This window comes from Crocuta crocuta, unplaced genomic scaffold, assembly GCF_008692635.1.
Source record: "Crocuta crocuta isolate KB4526 unplaced genomic scaffold, BGI_CrCroc_1.0 scaffold26, whole genome shotgun sequence".
NCBI classification, from domain to species: domain Eukaryota; kingdom Metazoa; phylum Chordata; class Mammalia; order Carnivora; family Hyaenidae; genus Crocuta; species Crocuta crocuta.
Window position 1 is genome coordinate 764,582 of NW_027532249.1, and position 25,832 is coordinate 790,413.

Sequence of the window (25,832 nt, forward strand, 5' to 3'; positions counted from 1 at the left end):
AAGGGAGAACATCTCATGATTAGTTTTTCATCCCCTTATCAAACATTATCTAGATTGACAAAAGCCATTTCTGCTTGCCTACAAGTTTGTTAATCTAAAGTCTCCATTCTAACTGCCATATAAAATAACTCAATCATGGATCCTTTTTTTTTAACCTTAATTATCTAAAATTGTAAATCATATTCCTATTGAATGAAGTACCCGGTAAACTACTGTTAAAAAAAAGGTTGTGGCATTTTCATTAATAAACTTCATACATTGTTACAGAACAATGTTAGCTATTCATTTGATATACATTTACTGAACACCTGATATAAAGCAAGAAGCACAGTGTTCAAAACTTCCTGCCCTTAAAAAGCACAGATGCAAAAAGAATCACGTATGTAAGTGCAAAGAAATGAGATCAGTCATACACCACTGAGAGGAATATGAAGTGGGACAACTTTTGGCCAAGCAATTAAGCAATGCGTATCAAAACCACTCTGACTCAGACATTCTACACCTAGGAATTAATCCCAAGGGGAAAAAAAAACCTCAATGCCATTTATAAAAACTTTGCCAAAAGGGTATGTCATCCTTAAATAAAGTAAGGAATCTTAAACATATGGGAGAAATTAGGCTACAGAAATTATGGCACAAACACACAGTAAAACACTATGCAGCCATTTTAAACCATGCTGTTGAGTACTATCCTTTGACTCAGAAAAATGTTCATTACATTAAAAAAAAAAAAAAAAGATTAGAGGGGTGCCTGGGTGGCTCAGTCAGTTAAGTGTCCGACTCTTGATCTCAGCTCAGGTCATGATCTTACAGTATGTGAGCTCAGGCCTGCATCAGGCTCTGTGCTGACAGTGTGGAGCCTGCCTGCTTGGATTCTCTTTCTATTTCTCTGCCCCTCCTCTGCTCACGCATTTGTTCATGTATGCTCTCTCTCCATCAAAATAATTAAAATTTTAAAAAATCGTTAAAAAAAAAAAAGAAGGAATGTATTTTGGGTGTATTACCTCAAGTAATGAGATGTGAACTGTAAAAATGCATGAAAATAAAGAGAAAAATTTCAGCTAAGATGTTAATCTTCAAAGGAATCCCAAAACTGCCAAGGTACCAACCATATAGAGGCACAAAGGTGATTCTGGAATTAGAAGATCTAAATCAGCTCTATGGACCTGCTGGAAACTAGCTGGAAGATCAGCTAGCAGGAAATGTTAATGAACAGCAAAACTCATCATACAAAGTACACTAACCAAAAAAAGTGTTGCCACTGAACAGATGAAAATTTTGACCAACAGAATACCATGAGTTAAAAAAAAAAAAAAAAGGAATACAAGATGGCAGAAACCAAAAAAAATAAAAATATCCCACTAAAAAAAAAAGTCACACTCATTTTATCATAATAAAAAAGTAAGGGATGACTTGAATAAAGGTAAATGAACACAAAATTAAAGTCTATGTTAGGAGCAACGAAAAGCATAATTGATACTACAGAAAATCAGTGAAGCAGAGGATAAACACTTGAGCAGCTACCCCATGATACAGAGTGAATGTATAAAGAAAATGAAAATTAGGAAAAAGAAAATAGTCACAGATAACCAGAGAAGGGAGTGTCAACTAATGAGAAACCAGGCTTCTCAAAAGGAAGAGGGAATAGATGGAAGACAATCAACAATCAAAGGTAATAGAAAATAAAATTTCCTCAGCTGAAGAAAGAACTGTGTATACAGAGCTTATCATAACCCAGGAAAACCAACAACTGAGACTGACAGGCATTTGAAGTTGATGAGGGAAAAAAGAGAGAAAACTGTAGTAGGAAGCTAAAACAGAGCTAGAAAGGAGGCTAAGACGAAAACGAACATTGGGCAACAAGAGAACATACACAGCCTGGCTACAGTCATGTGACGGAGTGCTATGCAGCCATGAACACAAGGAGCTGGTGGTGTATCAAAAACCACAGGATGAATGTCAAAAACATGTTAATCCGAGGAAGCTAGACACAGAAAAATGTATGATTCCATTCAAATAAAATGCAAGAACAGACAAAACTAAACTATGGTGACACAGATCAGAAAGTGAATGCTAGGGTGGGGCAGGGAAGGAGGAGAAGAATTGACTTGAAAAGGGCAAGATATTGTTAATGGGGGGATGTTAAGTGTGCTATATATTTTAGGAGTTGGTGTTCTTTTTTTTTTTTTAATTTTTATGAGAGAGAGAGCACATGCACACAAGTGAGGGAGAGAGAGAATCCCAAGCAAGCACCATGCTCAGTGTGGAGTCTGACACATGGCTTGATCCCACAACCCTAGGATCATGACCTGAGCAGAAATCAAGAATTGGAAGCTCAACCCACTGAGCCACCCAGGCACCCTGGCGGGCAGTGGGTGTTTAAATAAGTGTATTTAAGTGTCAGAAACCCACTGAATGAAATGCTCTATGACATGTATATTTCACTATGTGTTTATTACACATCAGTAAAAACATAATACAGCAATGCATACTGTGAAATCCTAAAATTGGGTTAGGAGTGGGCCAAAACTTGGACAATAAGCTTGATAATAGGCTAAACTGCATCCCAAAATGATTCATGGATTAATTTCATGTCACAAACTGATCAAGAGATCTCAACCAGTATTTACTTTCCTGGCTATGGCAGCATAACACATACACTGAGCAACTCAGCAAGACACCATTACTCTCCTTGCATCTTCCCCAGCAATGTGAATTCAGAGCACATTCACCCACTTCTAAATTGGCCTTTTCTCATTAAGGCCTGTTGTTTTGTCCCAAGCTAAAAGGCGAGGGTGCAGGTCCCTGGCTAGCTTACCCATGTGGAATAAGCTTACCAATTCCATGATCATTTTAGAAAAGTAAACATGATACCCTCATTCAAAATATCAGAACATATACCAACTTCATGAGATCTCCCTAAGTATATTTCCTACACATAATAGATAAGTATATTTTCTTACAAGTACAAGAAAAATCAGGTGGGTCCAAAAGTAAGACCATCCAGCTAGCATTTCGTGTCTGACCAAGGGCAGTATGAAGTAAAAAATAATGAAAGTCTTTATATATATAGCTTTTATTAAATGCCTTCACATACAATTTAAAAATATCAAAACCATAGAAAACAAGATGAAATTTGAAAAGTACACGGGGGGAAGAGACACTGCAGAAAACACTGTAAGGAATGCAGAGATCAAATATGTGAAATGCAAACAAGATGAAACAGCAATTAAGAAAGAGGCAAACCACCACAGGTAAAGTTCTTTCATTGTGGTGGTGGTTGTTACATGGATTCATACCTGTGATAAAATGACACTGAATTCTACCCATACATTCACTGGCGGTGACACCATGGTATAATTATAAGAAATGTAACCACTAGGGGAAACTTGGTGAAGGAGACAAGGGACTCCTTCTACAGTATCTTTGTAACCTCCTGTCGATCTATAATTTTTCCAAATAGTTAAGTTCTTAAAAAAACGATTAAAGAGAAAATAAATGCAGATGTCAAGCAAAATAGATCCCACACAGGTATCACTAGAGCTCTGGGAGCAGTAAAGTGACAGAGCAGGACCAATATTTTAACAAGTAATTCAAAAAAAATTTTCCCCTCCATAAATGCTTGAATCCACATATTGAAGGGTATACTGTGTGATGGGACAAAGTAACCATGAAGAGTCAACATACAGATAGAGAGCCTACTAATCAACTAAACTTGAAAGATAAGGCATCTTTGGCATAAGATTACAAAAAGATCAAGTCAATTCTGAGACAGAACTGGGATACCTCAGATTTCCCTCCTACCTTCCACAGAGACAGTAAAGCAATCCCTACAAAAATCTTAAGGGAGGAAAGCATAAGCCAAAGATTTTAAACAGAGCCACACCATGTTTCTATTACAAAAGACATAGGGTAACCATGGAACATAAAAGAGCCTACTGTTCCCTCCATCCTCTGAGCAAATTACCACAGGACATACTTCAGTCAAGAGAGTAAACACCTAATGGCTAAAAACGAATATATTTAACTACAGAATAAAAATTAGACAAGTGTAGGATACAGTGATGATTCAAAATGTAAATGAAATGCCAACAGAGAAATTATGTAGCTAAAAAAGAAACAGAGGAAAGGGAAAGAACATAAGAGTAAGTTCTCTAACGGTCTCATTGGTCACAGACACTATTATGGGTTGAGCTGTGTTTCCATAAAAAATTTATGTTAAAGTCTTAACACCCAGTACTTCAGAATGTGACCTTGTTTGAAAATGGGACTGCTGCAGATATAATTAATTAAAATAAGGTTATAGTGGAGTAGGCTGGGTCCTTAATCCAATGTGAATAGTGTCCTTGTAAGAAGGAACTCTGGACATAGAGACATAAGACAGCAATGTGAATCTAGAGGCAGAGATTAGAGTAATTCATCTACATACCAATAGGTGCCCAGGAGTACCCTAAGCTGGAAAAGATAAGGAAGGATCCTACCCTAAAAGCTTTAAAGATTTTTTATTTTTATGTAATCTCTACACCCGACATGGGGCTGGAACTCAAAATCCCGAGATCAAGAGTTACACACTATACCAGCTGAGCCAGCCAAGCACCCCCACCCCTATAAAAGCTTCAGAGAGAACATAGCCCTGAACTTCCAGCCTTCAGAGTATGAGACAATACCTTTCTGTTGTGTTAAACCACCCAGTTTGTGATAGTTATGGCAGCCATGGGAAACTAACACAGCTGGGACTCAAAAAACATCATTTAAAGCTGTTAAGACAAGTGTCAGAAGCAGAAGCATATTTAATGGTACAAAGATAAAACACTCGATAACTTTACAGACAAGTATTAGGGATGAGAAGAAGGAGAAATTTGGTGGATGACAGCAATCATGACAAGTCAAGGCCAAAAGACCTTCAAATTTGGTTGGGCTGGAGACATCTAATGTCTTGTCAACATTAACCATTAAATAGGAGGTGGCTATGTATATGAAAAAGTGTTGCAAGATGAAGTTATATAATAACTTAAACTGGAAGGAATTAAGCCCGTCACTAATATTAAGCTCTAGCTTATCCATACCATTACAGATAAATATGCGAAACTTCAAGGACAGTTAGAGAAACACTTAAACACCTTTGAAATTAGATGTAATTCCAGCCTGTTCCAAATTATTGAAAATTTTGGGGGCATCTGGGGGCTCAGTCGTTTGAGCGTCCAACTTCTTTCTGCTCAGGTCATCTCACAGTTCATGAGTTCAAGCTCCATGTCAGTCTCTGTGCTGACAGCTCAAAGCCTGGAGCCTGCTTCAGATTCTGTGTCTCCCTCTCTCTCTGTCCCTTCCCTGACTACCTCCCCCCACCCCCGCAAATAAACATTAAAAATTTTTTTAATATAGAAAAATGTTTATAATTTCACTGTTTAGGCAAGTTTTCCTGTTTATTAACATCTTTCAATAGAAAAACATATAAAATATCTCTTATAAAGCCATAAAAGACAAAACTTATAAATTTAATAGTAAATTTTCTATATGGCAGAAAATGCAAGCAAAGTAAAAAGAAAAAAACTTAAAAAATTTTTTTAATGTTTTATATATTTCTGAGAGAGAGAGAGAGACAGCATGAGCAGGGGAGGGTCAGAAAGAGAGGGAGACACAGAATCTGAACAGGCTCCAGGCTCTGAGCTAGCTGTCAGCACAGAGCCCGACATGGGGCTCGAACCCACAAACCGTGAGATCATGACCTGAGCTGAAGTCGGGTGCTTAACCGACTGAGCCACCAGGCGCTTTGAAAAAAAACTTTTTAAAAAAATATTTATTTTTGAGAGACAGAGTGCACGTACTAGTGTGAGCGTGAGAGGGGCAGAGAAGGAGAGAGAGAATCCCAAGCAGGTTCCTTGCTGTTATGCAGAGTTTGATGTGGGTCTTGAACCCATGAACTGTGAGATCATGACCAGAGCAGAAACCAAGAGTCAGACAGTTAACCAACTGAGCCACCCAAGCACCCTGAAATAAAAAACTTCTTAAGACTAGAAACTATAACTCATAACACAAAGGGCTATTCATCTCCCTAATACATCACAGGCTCCTACAAATGGAGACAAAAAAGATTAAAAATCATGAGAAAAATGAGCAACAAACATGAAAGAGATACAAAGTATCTATTCATATAAGTAGGAATATAGAGGAAAAGATGCTCACCACCACTCCTAAAACATATGAATTAAAGACATGTTGAATTACAATTTTTTTCACCTATCAACGTATCAACCATCAAAGTTTTATAAACATTCTGTTGATGAAGCTGTGGGAAAACAGGCTCTCTCTTGTTGGTTAAATCAATACAACCTCTATGGAGTGGTTGTACTCATTTAAATATGAACATGAATGCAAATAATCTTTGACCCAATAATCTCATTTCTGGGCATGTATCCTATACTTCTATTACACATGACTGAGATGACTACAATACAGATGACATTTCTATAACAAAGTAACCTTGTATAGCAAAACATTAACAAGTGTTGGGGCGCCTGGGTGGCTTAGTCGGTTAAGCGTCCGACTTTTGCTTAGGTCATGATCTCACGGTTCGTGGGTTCAAGCCCCACGTTGGGCTCTGTGCTGACTGCCAGCTCAGAGCCTGGAGCCTATTTCAGAGTCTGTGTCTCCCTCTCTCTCTGACCCTCCCCTGCTCACGCTGTCTCTCTCTCTCTCCTAGAAATAAATAAAAATATTTAAAAAAAACAAAAAAACATTAAGAAGTGTGTAAAGGACCCTATATTGAGTATAAAAAGTGATAACAACAAGAATATATATTCATATTTGGTTATGCATGCATAAAGAAATGCTAGACACCTAAGAAACTAATAACAGTAGCTCCCTGGAAGGGATAAGGGAACTAGGCAGACAAGGAACACAGTAATAAAGGGAAATATGCACAAGCACATGAATGCATCTACACATAACTACGTATACATAACATTTCAAAAAGCAATAAATTTACATTCTTCAAAAATTATACACGCACATATGCCTATATATGTATATAATGCAAATTACAGCACTTTCAAAAAATTACATTTTATTTATAAAAAAATATTTTTTAATGTTTATTTATTTTTGAGAGAGACAGACAGAACACAAGCAGAGCAGGGGTGGGGAGGGCAGAGAGAGAGGGAGACACAAAATCCAAAGCAGGTTCCAGATTCTGAGCTGTCAGTACAGAGCCTGGACGCAGGGCTCCAACCCATAAATTGAGATAATGACCTGAGCTGAAGTTGGCTGCTTAACCACTGAGCTACACAAGCGTCCCTCAAAAACTACATTTTAAAATGTTCTTAAAACTTGATGGTTAAATTAGCTTGAGTTAAAAACCTATGAAATATTATGATTCTTCTTCTAACCTTTGACAAATTATTTGCCAATCTTATTAGTATTAAAATATCAAATTAACACAAGATTTTTAAAAATCCAAAACTTTAAGCTATTTAAAATGCTGATAAGAAAACAGTGAGATGGATACTTTCATCATGCACTGATGGTGAGAATGCAAGTTTTTAAGACCTATTCAGAAAATAATTCACTAATAATTTCCTGACCTGGTAATTTCACTTATAGAGATCTATCCTTAAGTTGTTCATCTTTGTATCATTAAAATGGCAAAAAAGCAATAAAATTAGATGGTAAAACACAGTAAAATGTCATAGTATCTACCACCATCCACCAGAGGCATCAAATAATCCATGCCTGATTCATTGTGCAGACTGTAACATTATTGATTTCCTCTTAAATACAAAGAATCATTATAAACGAATAAAAATTCACATAGAAAAATGGCTTGAAACAAATTCACAAAGTATTTACAATGCTTATCTTTGAGAAATGAACTCATAAATGATTATTTTTCTTCTTCACACTTTTTCTAATTTTCTTATACTGAACATGTATTTTTATTATTAAAGAAAAAGGAAAACAAAAGGTAAGCACCTACCCTGATAAACTTGTTCCAGAAATTTCACTAGGAGAAGAATGACTCAGTGGAGAAGAGGATGGTCGGAAGCTTTCCTGGTCATCCTCTGAGCTGTGTCCACCATGCTCGGGAGAGTGATTTTTCAAATCTATCAGAAAGGTGTTATTTCCCAATGAGAACAACAACAAATACCACTTGTGTGTAATTTTGTAAATGTGACCAATCACTTCAACACTTACCAACATTTTTAGGTGCAATTATGGAATGTTTTCCAAAAGTCACATGTTTTTCAGTGTTGCTTGTTTCACTAAGATACTCATTTTGGCTCTGGTTTTCTCTATTATTTTGCATTTCTTCACACTCTTCTGACATCCAAACAGATGCTATTCTGGGGTTCCTTACCAATGAATAACTATTAGATATTGCAGTGAATACTGAGGTGGCTGTTTTGCGATTACCAATATCTGGTAATTTGTTATCAATAGGGTATGTTTTCACATCACCTATTGCACTTTCACTCTCTTTTCTATTTGGAAGAATTGAATTTGGAGAGTTTGCTCTAAGTGATTCTTGATTTTTGCACTCTCCATTTTCACCATAAAAAGTACATGCTGTATTTTTTTCTGGTTCCCTTATATTAGCAGCATTTAAGTCCACTGTATGGATATTTTGTATAGTCTGTTCTTTTGGTAAAGATAAATCCCAAATATCAGACACACCAGCTCTTGAAAAGTTTTCCAGCCCACCTTCACACCTACTAACTTCTGTTTTTTTAAGGTATTTCTCCATATCAAACATGCTGGATCCATTACTTTTTTCTATATCATTAGGCACAAACTGAGACACAATGGAATAATCCTTTTGTTTATCATCTTCCTGTAAAGTCTTCTCTTTGGTTTTATTTGTAAGTGCCTTGATCATGGCAGCAAGTTGGGAAGGATCAGTACTCACTGATGCATCTGCAATGGCTGAAGCAATGGTGCTTATCGTAAGTACAGAATCACCACCAGTACGTGTCTCGTTTTTGTAACTTTGGGAATTGCTACTCATGATGGAAGTGTCCTAGAAATAAGAAAGTTCACATTAGATAAATTTACCTCCTTTCCATGGACATGGACATGGACATGTTAATTTAATCTTTAGACGTTACAGAAGATTTAATAGCAACAAGAAATTAATGGTAATACCAATTAATACCCTAATTTAAAGAGACAGCTGCTATCAACTTATAGAGTACTGGGTTACTAACAAATTTGGGTTATCAATTGTTCAAAACAAAAATCTTCAGGAGTTAAAGAGGTGCTAAGAAGATGTTAAAACTGAACCAGACAGTAATTTAAAACAAAAAATTAAGATAATGAGATTGAGAAACCAGACATTGTGATTCCAAGCATAATTCTTGGCAATTTCATTCAACTGCTGGAATTACTTATAAGAAGACACAAATACGAACCATGGGCAAACAATGGAAATGGATCTAACAGCAAAGAAACACAGATATATTTAATATAAAAATCAAGTTAAGACTTCTGTCTCCAGTAATAGCAGACTAAGTGACGAAAACCAACTCTGCCTGAGAACAGTTAGAACTGGAGAGCATATCCAAAAGCATCTCTTAGAAGGCACTGGAGAAAAGAAACAAAGACTTTGGGGACAGAACCCAAGAGAAGCAACAAAGATGAAGCCAGTAATGAGGACGCTCCTCCCTGTGGGGATCTACTGCTTTCAGAGGCTGTGGATACAACTTTAAGAAGAAGCTCAACATAGCTGTTCTTATGGTGGTGAGCGTATAAAAACAGAGTTCAGTGCTAACCAATAGTGAGGGGGAGGGTGTAGCCATGCAAAACATCCATGCTTTAGGATGAGACCACAAAGGACTACACCCTAGAGAAAAGGGAAACCAAAATCAGACTGGCTCTCATAAGGACTGCGGGTCGGGCTCTAATCAGTTCAATCTCAGTAACTAGATTAAAATGATCTAAGGTTGCTAGTGTTCCTCATTCATGTCAGAAGCAAACATAAACCCAGTCTAGAAGATTATAACTTTTGTGGCCTCAAATTATTTCAATACTTTTTCCTGTAAAAATTCACTCCCCCATCAATGAATGATACATGGTGTTCCAAGATAAAGTGGCCCAAATCCCAGAGAAACAGACCCATGGGGGGACATAAAGACAAAGGAGTTGTCAGAATCTAAAACACATCTAAATTTAAAACATAAACTCAAAAATATACTTAAGAAATAAAAGACAATATTGAGAACTCAGAGGACAAGAAATTACAAGTTAAGAACTAAATGCAGATTATATAGTTGAAAAATACAATAACAAATTAAGAACCCAGTAGATGGATTTAACAACAAATTGGACTCAAGTGAAAAAAGAAAGAGACTTAGAAGTCTGAAAAAATATTTGGAATGAATCATAAAAGAGAAAGTAACAGAAAGTACACAACAGAACAGAAAGAACAGGAAAAAGGGATGCTCTGAGAAAGTCTAACATACTTGTACCTGAACTCTCAGAAGAAAAAGGACAGGGAACAGAACAAAAAGTTTATCTGAAGACATACCGGCTGAGAATTTTCTAAACCTTCTGAAAGTCAACAACCCAAGTTTCAAAAAGGCCTACAAACCCCAATCAGGATAAAACAAAAGGTATCTAAGCATATCCCAGCAAAATAGATAAAAACCAAAGATAAAAATGTTTAAAGAAGCCACAGATAATAAGATACGTTATCTTTAATAAAGTTAACAATAAGATTGATAGAAAACTTTTTAAATGAAATACTAATATATTCAAATGGCTATAAGTTCTTTCATAGAAGTCTATAGTAAACAAAAATATGCTTCATAAATAAAGGTGAAATAAAGATATTTTTAGATACAAAAACAGAATTCATTACCAGTAGATCCTTATTAAAAGAAATTATAAGGATATTCTTTAAGCAGAAGAAAATTTCAGATGGAAAGTCAGAGATGCATATTGGTTTTATATATAATAGCAGTCACCACCACCATCATCATCATATGGCTTAGAGGGTTTAAACAGAGAATTAAAATATAAAACAATAGTAGCTTGTAAGAGTGAAGTGGAATAAACACTGTTTTATGGTCCTTGTAATGTTAAGTGAAAGGTCAAAAAAACCCCCCCAAATTTCTATAATATTAAACATTAGTAAGCAAAGAAGTCAGGTTATAATTTCTTAGGTAATTACTAAAATAACAGGAAAAGAATATATAATCACCAAATTAATAAAGGGAGAAAACTGGAATAATATTTAAAAAATACTTCTAAAAAATCCACAAGAATATACCAAAAAAAAGAATGAAAGTGAATAAACAGTCCAGATTCAAATGCCCATTTATTGATAATTCCATTAAATGTAAGAAAGATTATGAAACTGAAAAATAAACTCCAATTCTATGTACTTATAAGAGACACATCTAAAATATAAAGATATAGAAAGTTAAAAGCAAAATAAAAAAGATATAACATGCAAACACTAAACAAACACTAAAGAAAGAAAGCTGGTATTACCTGTATTAATATGCGATTAGGCTTAAGGCATAAAGCATAACTACAGACAATGACAGTCATGCACAATGACAGAAGGTTCAATTCACCAGAAGGAACATTCTAATTTGTATGGACCTAAAAATATAGCTTTGAAATTTTTCAAGCAAATACTGTCAGATTCATAATGAATAACAGACAAATTCATGATAATAGGGTGAGATTTTATAATAATATCTAAGTAACTGAAAGAACAAGCACAATAATTTTAAGGATACATTTCATCACCATGATTTGGTAAACTTCACCTAAATAAAATATACAGAAGAGAACAGCCAAAGATCACACCACAGGCATTCCTATCACGTGCACAGAAAGTATTTTCAAAAACTGAACATGTCTCAATAAATTTCAAAGGACTAAAACCAAAATTTCTCTGACTACTGTGCAGCCACAGGCCTAGAATCAATATTTAAAAATTAGGAAAATCCTCAAATGTTTGGAAACTAAACAATACACTTGCAAAAACCAATGGACCAGAAAAATCAGAAAATACATTAAATGGACTAATAAGGACAGTATGACATATCAAAACATGTGATTAAAAAAACAGTATGGGATGCAACAAAATCCCAGCTTTCAGAGAAATTTGTATCATCAGATGTTTATGTAGGAAAAGCAGAAAAATTAAGCTAAGTATTCATCTCCAGAAATTAGAAAAACAACAAATTAAATCCACAGAGAATATGAAGGAAACAAAGACCAAAACTATGAACAGAAAACAGTGAATAAAATTAATGAATTAATAAACTCAAGAAATACCTGGCAAGAATTACTAAGGAAAAAAAGAGAGTAAAAGAACCAATATGTAACAAAGAGAACATCCCTTAAGAACCTAAAGAAAGTATTAAACAATCACAAGAGGATATTATGGAGTGATATATTTTTAAGTTTAGATGAAAGGTTAACATTCCTAGAAAACTACAATTTATTAAAATGGACACAATTGTTTTATTTATTTTGAGAGAGAGAGAGAATGAGAGCAGGGAGGAGCAGAGAGAGGGAGAGAAAAATCCTAAGCAGGTGTCACAGTGGAGCTCAAAGTGGGGTTCAAACCCACAAACTATGAAATCATGACCTGAGCTGAAACCAAGAACTAGACCCTTAACCAACTTCAGCAACCCATGTACCCAGAAACAGACATAAGTTTTAAACATCAGAATAGTCCTATAACTACTAAAGAAACTGAATCAGCAATTAAAAAGTATTAAAGAAAACTCCAGACTCAAGAGGATTTCACCAATATATTCTACCAAAATCTAACAGATCCAATCTTACAGTCTTCCAGAAAAATAGAAAAAATGAGACCATCAAAACCTTGATACCAAAACTGAAAAGACATTCTGACACAGATACAAAATTCTAAATAGGCCATTAGCAAACCAAATCCAGTGATCTATAAAAAGGACAGTGGATCATAACCCAAGCAAAGTTGATTCCAAGTATAGAAGAATGGTATAATATTTTTAAACTATTTAATGTAATTCATCACATTACCAGAATTAAAAAAAAGCTTGTTTACCTTGATAGATACAAAAAAGCATTTGACAAGATTCAACCTCCTTACAAGTTAAAAACAAACTAGGTGACAAATACTAGAAGGGAATTTTAAAAATCAATGATTAAAAAAAAACATCACCCTATAGCACATTTCCAATTTACAAATAAAATACTGAAGAGCTTTCCCACTCTGTCAGGAAGCCCCAACATCAGTACTTATCTTCTTCAACACTATTCTGAGGTGTAGTTAGGTAAACTAGTCAAAGAAATGAAGGTATCAAAAACAGTAAGGATCAAAACTGTTGTTATTCTCAGATGATAAAACTGCATATATAGAAAAAAATATATATACATATATATAACATTATTTTTGTTTAGCCACAAAAGAGGGAGAATGAAGAAAGATAATATTAAAATATTATTTTAAAAAATACTGTTTCAATAAGTTAGCAAGAAATTTAACAAAAGATATGCAAAAATCTCTGGGCGCGCGAGCGCGCACGTGCGCACACACACACACACACACCCACACACACATCATAAAATACAGAGAAAAAAATAAAACCTAAGTGGAATAATATATAATTTTCATGAATTAGAAGATTTTGTATTCCAAAGATGTCAATTTGACTGTTGTACAGATAAAACACAGCCCCAATTAAAAGGCCAACAGTGCTACTAGTTGGTTGGTTTACTGAAGGTGACAATCTGATTTTAAAATATATATGAATGCAAAGGGCCAAGAATAGCCAAAATACTTTTAAAAGAAAAGTAAGAAAAGAGGACTTGTCCAAGACTTATAAAGCCACAGGATTTTAAGTGTCATATTGACATAAGATAGACCCCAAATGTCTAACAGACATGTCGAATGGACATAGCAACTGAATAGTATATAGTAATGAAAATAAGCTTCCATTAATACTTAATAACATAGTTGCAACTGGCAAACATAAGTGAAAAAAAAATCAAACAAAAGAATACATGCTATACGATTTCTTGTATATAAAGCTCAAAATCAGGCAAGATTAATACAGTGTTAGTAAGATAAGAGGAGTAGCATTCAGAAGGGGCATAAAAATGGTTTCTGGGCAACTAGCAATGTTCTCTTTCTTGATCTGGGGTGTACAAAGGTGTGTAAACTGTGATAACTCACTGACTGTAAGTCTGTTTTATAAACAAATTTATGTATGTTTAGTATGTATGTATGTAGCATGCATATTTATTACACATTGATTAAAATGTTATTAAAAATTCAAAGGACATTTATAATAAAACTGAATCCAAAAAACCCCTACCATGTTATTTATACTGTATGTATTTTTCACATGTGATCTTATACAAGAACTATGACAATGTGGTTTTAGTTTTCTTCCATGGAAGACTTAAGATACCTCTGTTTTGCTGTTACTGGCAGTTAATGTCACATCACTTTCATCCACTTGTGAAATACCCTCCAGTTCTTCAGCCTGAAGCGTAACTGATCCTTCACTTAGTTGTGCTTTTAAGTCTCCTGTAGAAAATATACAATAATTCAACTTACAACTATATCCTATCTCACAAAAATAATCTGTGGGACGAGGACCACTCAACATGATTAACTACCAAGGAAGAAGTCATCGTACCTTGGTATCAGTCATCTTCACAAAAACTCTTTAATTGTACAGTCACTAAGACAAAGAACCAGAGCATTGTTAATATGCTTCTGCCCAGCTTAAACTTTGAAGACTGTGGATTTCAATCTCTCCTTTGCAAATACTGACAAATTCATTTAATATTTTCAGCTTTAAACATTTCACAAATATACAATAAGCTGAATTTAAAAATAAGTATTCTTTACAATAAGAAAATCAACTAATTATACATATAGCCTCTTTATCCCAACTCCTCTATTGGAAGACAGGGTCTTTAAGGATTGGAGCATATTTTGTTCAATTATATATGATATGTAGCACCAGGCACTGTACTAGCAAAAAGCAGCTGTTCGATAATTGTATGTTAACCAAGAAAGTCTGATTTTAAATATATATCATGGATACTAATCAGGCTTAGACTATCATAGTCCAAATCTCAAAAAGCTTTTACTTTTATTTTTTTAAATGTTTACTTATTTTTGAGAGAGAGGGAGAGAGACAGAGAGAGAGAGACAGAGAGAGAGAGAGCGAGAGAGAGCGAACGAGCAGGGGAGGGGCAGAGGAGAGGAGACAGAATCTGAAGCAGGGTCCAGGATCTGAGCTGTCAGCACAGAGCCCGACATGGGGCCAGAACCCACAAACTGTGAGATCATGACCTGAGCTGAAGTCAGACACTTAACCGACTGAGCCATCCAGGCGCCCTCAAATCTAAAATAGCTTTTTAACCACCTAAATATAATAGCTACAGTTCATTAACTCAGTAGTTCTTTTAAAAAAACAACTCAGTATTCTAACAGGCCAATTTAACTAGTCCATTTGAACAGATTATATTTTATTTACTTTGGTTTTTTTTTACAAAAGGATTTAGGTGGATTTTGGCTGACTTGTTTTCACTTTTGATTAAAAAGGAAATGTGGGGTTATATAAGGATAAAGCCTGTGACTAATACTGAAAAAACCCAAAGTGGTATATACATTTTCACCCATAAAGAATATGATCACACAACCACTAATTTATAGGTTAAAAAAAGGTTACTAAAAACTCCTTCTTTTAATCCATTACCTGAAAATACATTGTTAACTTGGGCCATTTCTTTTTCCAAATTACTTCTTGATACATCAGATTTTCTTATGAGAGCAACAGGTTCTCTCTTCTCTGGTGATCTAATAAAATAACCAAATGATGGCTACAAAATAAACATGTGAATTATTTCCTTAATTTTTAACTGCTTTGAGAAATTCTGGACTGTTTTATCTTACTATAGGTAACCTAACTAAATGAACTCAACAAAATAATTCTGTTCTTTTCATTTAAACTTAAATTACTAGAGATAAAATTTAAAAGTCTAGTTTTATTTTCTTACTGCTATCTTCAATCATCAAAATTAATATGTCAAATAAGTTGCTCTTACTAAGAAATCCAACTTCAAACAACCTAGAAATGATATTCCATTCCTTCAGTAATTATTGTTGAGCACCTACTGTGTCAAGCACTATTAATCATAGTTTGACATGTCAATGAGAAAAAAGATAAAATCTCCTGCCTTCCTGGAACTTACAGTATAAGGGTATTTATTTTACATAATACGTCCTTGAAAATCTTTGTTAAGGTTAAGTATGTCCTTAGCAGTTAATGAGCTGGGAATTCCCACTTGTCTTTCTTACAGAACTTTCACATGATAGACTTGAAATATAAATTCATTAAGTGCACTCAATTTTTGACTTATCTTTAGCTGGGAATGTCTTCCCTTGATCCAACAACCTGAATGCAAGTAACATTACATAACTAAAACCAAACAGAAACTCCAAATGATAGATCTATTTTTCCATGATCTAGTGCTTTATTTAGTAAGGAATTCATTTACTGTGGGCAGAAGATATGAACAGACACTTCTCCAAAGAGGACATCCAGATGGCCAACAGACACATGAAACGATGTTCAGCATCCCTCCTCATCAGGGAAATACAAATCAAAACCACACTGAGATACCACCTCACGCCAGTCAGAGTGGCTAAAATGAGCAAATCAGAGAACTCTAGATGCTGGCGAGGATGTGGAGAAACGGGCACCCTCCTACACTGTTGGTGGGAATGTAAACTGGTACAGCCCCTCTGGAAAACAGTGTGGAGGTTCCTCAGGAAACTAACAATAGAACTCCCGTATGACCCAGCAATAGCACTGCTAGGAATTTACCCAAGGGATACAGAAATGCTGATGCATAGGAGCACATGTACCCCAATGTTCATAGCAGCACTCTCCACAATAGCCAAAACATGGAAAGAGCCTAAGTGTCCATCAACAGATGAATGGATCAAGAAGATGTGGTTTATCTATACCATGGAATACTACATGGCAATGAGAAACAATGAAATCTGGCCATGTGTAGCAACATGGATGGACCTTGAGGGTGTTATGCTGAGCGAAATAAGTCAGGCAGAGAAGGACAAATATCATATGTTTGCACGTATAGGAGGATTAGGAGGAACTTGACGGAGGAACAAGGGGGAGAAGAAGGGCGGAAATGGTGGGGGAAAGGGAGAGAAGCAAACCATGAGAGACTCTTGAATGCTGACAAAAACTGAGGACTGATGGATGTGGGGGGAGGGGGGGATGGGCATGGAGGAGGACACTTGTGGGGATGAGCACTGGGTGTTATGTGGAAACTAATTTGACAATAAACTATTAAAAAAAAAAAAAAGGAATTCATTTACTGTTCAACTTCTCTCCTAATGTCAAGAATCTCAATCGATCCAGTCAGGATATTAATCCTGTCTCTCTAAAGCATTTATTTGCATTTTTTAATTCACTACACAGATAGGACCCATAGTTCAGTTTCAAATTTAAGTTCTGTAAGTCAACTTTGAGTTCTAACACCATGGCTATTATTTCAATTATATTGTTAGTGAAATCCAGTTTTAATAACCACTCCCTCCAATAACCTAACTTCCTACATGGTATTTATCAAGCCTTTGACTCTACCTCCAAAAGAAATCTTGAATCCTTAATTTTTTTCTGTGTGCCTACTATCATTCTAGACCCTGGCCTTCACCGTGTTTTTTTCCCATGCGCTAAGCCTATCCCTGCTTCTATTCCACCTTTTGGTTCACTGACCCTCTCCACCCAGGCTCCACATAAAATAGCATCATTTCACACATGGAGATGGGGCCAGCACCATGATAAAGTTGCTCCCTGCTTCTAAGCACTTCTTTCCAGTTCATTTCAGATGAACCCAAGTCCTACAAGGACCCCCACACGATCTGGCCCTAGTCGTCTTCTACCATTAAACCATCCTACCTACCCCCACCCCGCTATTCACATTAGCTCCACTGGTCTGCTTTCTGTTCCTCCACTCTAGTTCCTACTGCCAATCCTTCACATAGAGGGTCGCCCTTTGTTGGGAACACTCTGCCTTCATATCTTTTGGGAGCTGCCTTCTTCCCATCATTTAGGTCCCAGCTAAATCTCCTCAGAGGTCACACTGACCACCACAGCTATAGCAACTTCTCTTCACCACACTTCACAGAAATTACCACTGTCTTGCATTTTCAAATTTTCACACGTATTGCCACTTATTAAACCAAAACACTCCTATATTTCAAGACATGTTTTCAGGTAAGAGGTTAAAAAAAGCAATCTTCGAATTCTTCCCATCAACCAAGGATGTAACAATAGCAGTATCAACTACCAGGTATTGAATACCTACCGCAAGTTAGTTTTGGTGCTAACTGCTTTGTGTGTCCTATCACATTTAATTCTTAAACCCTATAAAATAGCATTACATTTTAAAAACTGGAAAATTAAGACACAGAGGAGTTAAATAAACTGTTCCATGTCACAGAATTAGTCAAAAGGTAGAAGTAGGACCGGACTCAGGGTCTGACTGACTATAAAACCTAAGCTGTCTACCACAATCCTATCCTATCATGTCCCTATTCTGTCCCTGCTATAAAGACAGTGTGCTATAGTTAATACCATCATAACATTCCAAACATAAGGGCTGGTGAATTCAACCACTTGTAGCACATATCATACTTACTCTTTTCACGTTGTAACCACCACCAAGGCAACCAAGAGCTTCAGATCTTTGAGCAAAGAACTCTCCTAAAGACAGGCGTAAATAACTGGCATCATCTTTGTCCAAATCTGATGTGCTAAGTGATTTCCTCAACAAACTGTAATTAACTGAAGTTCCCCAAGACGTATCCCCTAGTGCAGCTGAAGTGTTTTGGGCATCTATATTTTCTTCCTAGGAGAAAGTTATTGTTTCATTTTATTTCCCCAGCAAGGCTTCTTTCTGTTTTTCTAATATGCAAAAATAAAAAAACTTAACTAAGAAAATTTAAGCATTTTAATTTTTAAAAACTTTAGACGAACCTCAAGCTCAAGCAGCTAATAAATAAAGCAGCTTAGTTTCTTTATATAGCATTATTTCATTTTGAAACATGGTTAAAAACTATGGAAAGATCTTCAAAACCTATTAAGGTGATTTTAAGTGAATTAAATATTACTTTAGCATGCCAGTTATTTTTCAATTAATAATTAAGGGTATGAAGGAAAAAGGAGAAATTGTCTAACCATGAGAAAATAAGATATAATTCTATAAAACTATGTATCTATCCAGAAAGAATACAGGTATATTTTAAACTCTGGTTGATGCCAATAAAATACAAACCTGCATAAACTGATGCTCTTTATTAAATTCCTCTTCATCTTGTGCAATCAAATCCAATGCTTCAGCTGAAAAGAGAATTAGTTCATGTAATTAAATTATACTAATGCCTAATAACAGCAGATAAATAAAACTTAGCTAGTTAGGAAGTTTGGTAATAAACACTCTGTTAGTATTTTTATGAGTTATTAACTAGTTCTAACTTAACTAAAGGGGCTTGACAATGTAAGCTTTTTATTTGTAGAAAATTACCTGGAAATTTTATCTGAAACCATCACAATGACAAGCCTCTCTGTAAATTTATTGTGAAGAGGTTGGCTGGGGTGCCCAACCACCCATTTGCCCAGGACTGTCTCAGTTTTAGAATGGAAAATCCTTCATCCCAGCAAACCCCAAAGCCTGATCACCCTAAATAAGTGGTCACCCCATCTGCCCTCAAAGTTCCTACAGAGCAACTCAGCACATCTTAGGGATGAATGGGCCTGGACACCTTCAATCTTTAAGCCAAAGCCACAAACTAAAATGCCTCGGAGGCCAGAGGTGGATGAGCAAAGAGGACCAGGCATGACACAACCGGGGGCAGTGGGACAGTGGCAAACTGGAAAGCACATGATCCTGCTCAAGGTATTAGAACCGAAAGGATTTTTAAACATGCTGACCAATCAGAAAGTCTGCAGGCTCTATGCCTGCCTGTTGCCCTGTCTGGGCCTCTGCCTGGTACTTCAGGAGAATGGCTGAAATGGGAAGGGTGTATGCAATCCAGAAGAGACAGTCCACCATGGCCCAAACAAGACGGATGTCCCCCTCTCTCATTATCCATTATGGGCTAATCAGATACAAACTGCCCTTTTGGAAACCCGACAGGTCAACATTAATACCTTGAGAGACCAAATGAGAATAGAAACAGGAGACTATTTCCAATCAGGAAAAACAGAACACTGGAGACAGCTCAGATCCTTACTTCTTAGAATAGTGCTTGTTCTTTACCTTGTGAGCCCATCATTTCTTATATAAACACATTCTTAACCTAGCAGTCTATGAATGGGTAGCAAGAGAACCAGGAAATTCTCAAAATCACATGAAAAATAGAATCTTTCACAGAAAAATTTTTCTACAAAGATTCTCTGTAGGGCCCATGACTCAAAGTAGGCTAAAAATGTAAAAGTATCAACCAACCAAATGTAACAGCCAAGGGAGAGAAAGTAGGAAATCAGGCCTAGTGAAGGTAACCCAGAAAAACAGTTTACTTCAATGAGTTAAATACTGAATGTTTTTTAAGTCATTAAGTAAACAGTTCCAAAAGCTATTTATCATATCCCTAAGTACTTTCCCCCTGTACTTTAAGAGATTCTTCAATTAAAGAAAAATCTACATTAATACTGTTACCTTGAATGTTCATCACCAATCAGTCAACAATTATGAAAAAACATTTTTTATAAGACTCTATGCCCAATTCTTTGCCAAATCTAAAAAAGTCCTTTTGAACATCTCCTGAATATGTTAGTTGCTAAAATTTGAAGCAGCACATATACCCCAGGCACTCAGCCATGTTTAAATCCTAGGCCAGGAGCTGAAGTGACACAGTAACTCAGAGGCATGGAGCTGTCAGAGAGGGGCAAGGTGGAAACGGGGCAGGGGAAGTCCTTTCTCTTAAGTAAATTTCCTGAATAGTTTAAGTAGATAAATTTTCATTTCAAATGACTCTGACATTATGAAATGTCGCCTTGCAACCTTCCTCTTCTGAATTATCTCCTCTTACATTTTCAAAATTCCCTTCCTCTTTCCTATAAAAATGCTTCCACTGCATTCAGCTCCCCTGACCATGATTTCCTTTGACCCAGTTCATCCTTTCTGTCCTTCCATCAACCATTTTTCCATAGTTTTCCTTAATCATTTTCTCCATTTCTTTATCATCCATGCTACTCATCCTTTCCAGCCTGCTCATTATTATTTATTCCCTAATACAAAGATGGCTTCATTAAACATCTTCATTTTAGTTTTCTTTAATAGTAATGCACCCACACAGTTCAAATGCAAAGGTATACATATGTACATTATGTTTCAACAACGAGTTTTCAGAAGTTAACCAAAGATATAAAAGGGAATACAACACTGAAAATTGTCTCCCCCTCATCTCTGACCCCACATCCCACACCTCCAGAAGCAACCAATATATAAAATGTTCCTGAAATCCTGATTTGAATCGAGCTGCTTTTTGAGTTCAAGTAGCTAGGGATTCCTGCAATCCATTTCTTTCTCTTGTTAAAAAATCTTTCCACTATATGTATTTACAAATAATTGTGCCCTCCCTTCTTCCATCTTTTTACACAAATATCAGAATATTTTATATGCTTTTCTATGTCTTGGAATTAAAGAATTTATTTTAGGGGCGCCTGGGTGGCTCAGTCAGTTAAGCGCCCAAATCCTGATTTTGGCTCAGGTCATGATCTCACAGTTCATGACTTCTAGCCCTGCACTGGGCTCCATGCTGACAGTGTAGAGCCTGCTTGGAATTCTCTCTATCTGCCCCTCTCTCACTGCACCCCTGTACGTGCTTGTTCCTTCAAAAATAAATAAACTTAAAAAAAAAAAAGGAATTTATTTTAGTGATTCCTTCATATTAGCACCTAAAGAGCCCTTTTCCATTTTTTTAATGACCACAGTGTATTTCCTTGTATGGATGTACCTTATTTAATTACTCCTGTTTTGTACATCCACATTGCTTCCAAACTTTTGTTATTATGAACAATGTACAAGTAATAACCTTGCACATACAGCACATGCCATTTGTGCAAGTCCATCCGAAGAATAAGTTCCCAGAAGAACTGCTTGATATATATATTTGTAACTTTGTGAGATGCTGTAATACTGCTCTATGTAGATACTATGGCTATTAAAGAACTATAATACCTGTTTTCTTCACACTCTTGCCAACATTGTTATATTACCAAACTTTTGGATCATTGGCAATGAAATAATTGAAACTTAGTATCATGGAGTGGTTTTACTCTGCATTTCTTTCCATAAATAAGTCTCGTGAAATTTTTTGGAGTATTTAGCAACCATTTTCATTTCCTTTTCTATAAATTTTCTGTTTACAACCTTTGCCCAATTCTACATTGACTAGCTGGTCTTTTTCTTATTGTTTGTTAGAACTATTTACATATTAGGAAAATGGGCCCTTAATCTGTAACATGAATAGCAAATATTTTTTCTTAGTTTGATCACTAATTTTTAAAAACTGTTCACCAAATAATAATATACACATGAAAAGTATATAAGTGTACAACTCAATAAACACAATTGTGTAGCCAGATCAGTACCCCAGACTGAGAAAGAGAACTCTCCTAGTACCCCCAAAAGGCCCCTCGAGCTTCCTTCTTATCACTACATGCCCACCCATGGGTAATCATTATCCTTACTTACTCCACAGGGCAGGGTACATTTAAAATATATACAAACAGACTTACACAGCATGTATTCTTAGGCTGTCTTATTTCATCCTACATACTTACGAAATTCATCCACACTGCTTCAAGTGGCTACACATCACTTATTCCCATTGCTACAAAGCATTCCAATGTATGAATAAACACAATCCATTCTATCAATTAGAATTAAGGTGTTTCTAATTTGGAGATAACCATATAGTGCTGCTATGAATATTTCAGTGTAGATCTTTTGGTGAACCATATACCTATACACTGGATATATAACTCTAGTGCAGAATTACTGGGTCCTCAAGTATGAAGTTCATAAAGTTCACCTCAAAAGCTCCTGCTAGACAAATTTCCAAAATGGTTCTATCACTTTACATTCCCACCAGTTGCACATGAGAATTCCATGACCACTAACTTTTCAAGTGACACAAATATCACAATATTTTATACGCTTTTCTGCGTTTTGGAATTAAAGAATTTATTTTAGGGGCACCTTTGTGACTGTCAGTTAAACGTCCAACTCTTGATTTCAGCTCAGGTCATGATCTCATAGTTCGTGAGTTCTAGCCCTGCACTGGGCTCCATGCTGTACAACTATCTACCATCCAATCTGTACCCCTTGTTCTTTCTAAATCAGGATGTCATGGAGCAAACTTTAACTGTAACTTAACTTCCAATTCCTGACTCATACTTCCAGCTACCAGATATCCCCCCTCAAACCACAATTGTCCAAAATTCTACAATCTCTTTGGATTTCCCCATCTCAGTTCATAGTATTGCCATTTTCCCAAATAACTCACACCACAAACCTCAATCTTTTCTTGCCTTCCTACTATCTCCTGAAATCCAGTCATCAAATCCTAACCATTTTATTGCTTTCACTAGCTACTTGCTTTTCATTCTGACTGTGACACCTAGATTTCTACAACATCCTAAGGAATCTCCCATTCAACTGTCCATCGGTACCAAAAGATGATTCATAAAGGAAGTTGGACAATCAAATCTTCAATGTTTACACACAAGTTTCAACTCTGATGTGGTAGTCAAAGTTCGACCCACTCCCTGGCCCTACTTTATACCTTTCCAGCTTCACCTCTTCACCTTTTATTACTCTCCCCTTCCTATATTTTGTCGTAAATGCTACATTGGACTATCTACCATTCTCAAAACATACCCAGACTTACTCATTTCATTGTCTTTCATTAGGTTTTCTATCCATTTGGAATTTCTCATCCCCTCAAACATCTACCTCTTCAAACTCTTCCTCAAAAGCCATCTCCTATATGAAATCCCTGTCACCCACTCACACAAAAGTTTATTCTGCTCCAAACTCCAAAACCATTTGGTTTGTATTTTTTATGATGCAGACTGTTGTTTTACATTCTTGTCTTATCTTAGTTGATGTACAATTGCTTAAAGGCTGGAAAAATGCCTTATTTATCTCTACCGTCCATATTATTAGATATTTAGGAGGAGCTTAGTACAAGCAGCAGTTAGAATAACTTCTTCCTGCGGCATACTCTCAGCCTATTAAAAATGAGACCAGGCTTGGGGAGCCTAGGTGGCACAACTGGCTGAGCGTCCAACTCTTGATTTTGGCTCAGGTCATGATCCCAGGGATGTGGATCAAGCCACATCAGGCTACACATCTGAGCGTGGAGCCTGCTTGGAATTCTCTCTCACTTTCCTTGTCCCTTTCCCCCACTCATGCATGCACACTCTAAAAGTGAGTAAATAAATTAAGACTAGGCTTAACAGGCCAATGAATGCCTTTCTTCATGGCAGGTTTAGGGGTGCTCAGGCACTGGAGGCCTCAGTAGCACCAGCATCTCCACAGACCTAAGGCTCAAAATGCCAAGTGTTCTGCAGACCTAACTCAGGTTTTTCTTGCATGGTCAGAGATTCTAACCAGAATATTCCTAATGCTGATATTTCTACTGCTCTCACCCTTTGAGATTTATCTTTTCCGTCACCTTTCTCCCATCATTTCTACATTTCTTAGGTTTTACTCCAAAATGGGTGGGATTTTGTAACCGTTCATTTATCAAAATATTTCTTTTGTTCAAAACAGGATTTTTTTCTTAAATAGTTGTCAAGTTGGTTTCCATATAACACCCAGTGCTCATCCCAACAAGTGCCCTCCCCCATGCCCATCACTCCCCTTCCCCTCTCCCCCACCCCCATCAGCCCTCAGTTTGTTCTCAGCATTCATTTAAAATTCAAGAAGATTTTAAAAGTGAGAATGTAGAGGCTGCCTGGGTGGCTCAGTCAGTTAAGTGTCTGAGTCTCAATTTCAGTTCAGGTCATGATCTCAGTTTATGAGTTCAAACCCCATTTTGGGCTCTGTGCTGACAGCGTGGAGCCTGTTTGGGATTTTCTCTCTCTCTCTCTCTCTCTTTCCCCCCCTCTCTCCCTTAAAATAAATAAAGTTAAAAATAAAAGTGATAATGTAAACTGGGGTGCCCAGCTGACTCACTTGGTAGAGCATGTGACTCTTGATCTGGGAGTTATAAGTTTGAGCCCCATGTTGGGTATAAAGATTACTTAAAAATAAAATCTTTAAGGAAAAAAAAATGAGAAGGTAAAGCCTAAGGTCCCTTCCAACTCTGGCATATGAAGGTTCTAAACTGATGTAAAAGAATGATAGTCTGACTCACTGTCCTTGCTTAAGGAAAAGGTCAGCTCATTCTGCAATGATAAGCACTGACTAACTCAGGCCTATAAAATCAGCTGAAAAGCTCAGTATTACAGTTGACCATTGAAAAACACAGGTTTGAACTACATGTACTTACACACAGATTTTTTTTTTCCGTATAGAAAGTACAGTGCTATAAATGTGTTTTATGCGTTTCTTTTTTTTTTTAAATATCTTTTTAAAATGTTTACTTATTTTTGGGATCATGCAAGTGGGGGAGGGACAGAAAGGGGGAAGGAGGATCCAAAGCAGGCTATATGCTGACAGGCTAACAGCAGCGAGCCTGATGTGGGGCTCAAACTCACGAACCACAAGATCATGACCTGAGGGTAAGTTGGACGCTCAACTGACTGAACCACCCAGGTGCCCCCTTA

General features: G+C 36.3%; 1 protein-coding gene across 1 annotated transcript in view; it reads right to left on the bottom strand.

Moving 5' to 3' along the window:
- CEP192 (centrosomal protein 192) overlaps window positions 1-25,832 on the bottom strand; it is a 128,356-nt gene that overhangs the window by 56,290 nt on the left and 46,234 nt on the right. Inside the window, exons 13-18 of the mRNA XM_077778236.1 lie at window positions 19,327-19,391; window positions 18,691-18,900; window positions 15,717-15,840; window positions 14,415-14,533; window positions 8,191-9,013; window positions 7,973-8,099 (exon numbers count right to left, since the gene is read on the bottom strand). Of these exons, the coding sequence (XP_077634362.1) occupies window positions 7,973-8,099; window positions 8,191-9,013; window positions 14,415-14,533; window positions 15,717-15,840; window positions 18,691-18,900; window positions 19,327-19,391 (1,468 nt within the window). The remainder of the gene's footprint in view (window positions 1-7,972; window positions 8,100-8,190; window positions 9,014-14,414; window positions 14,534-15,716; window positions 15,841-18,690; window positions 18,901-19,326; window positions 19,392-25,832) is intronic.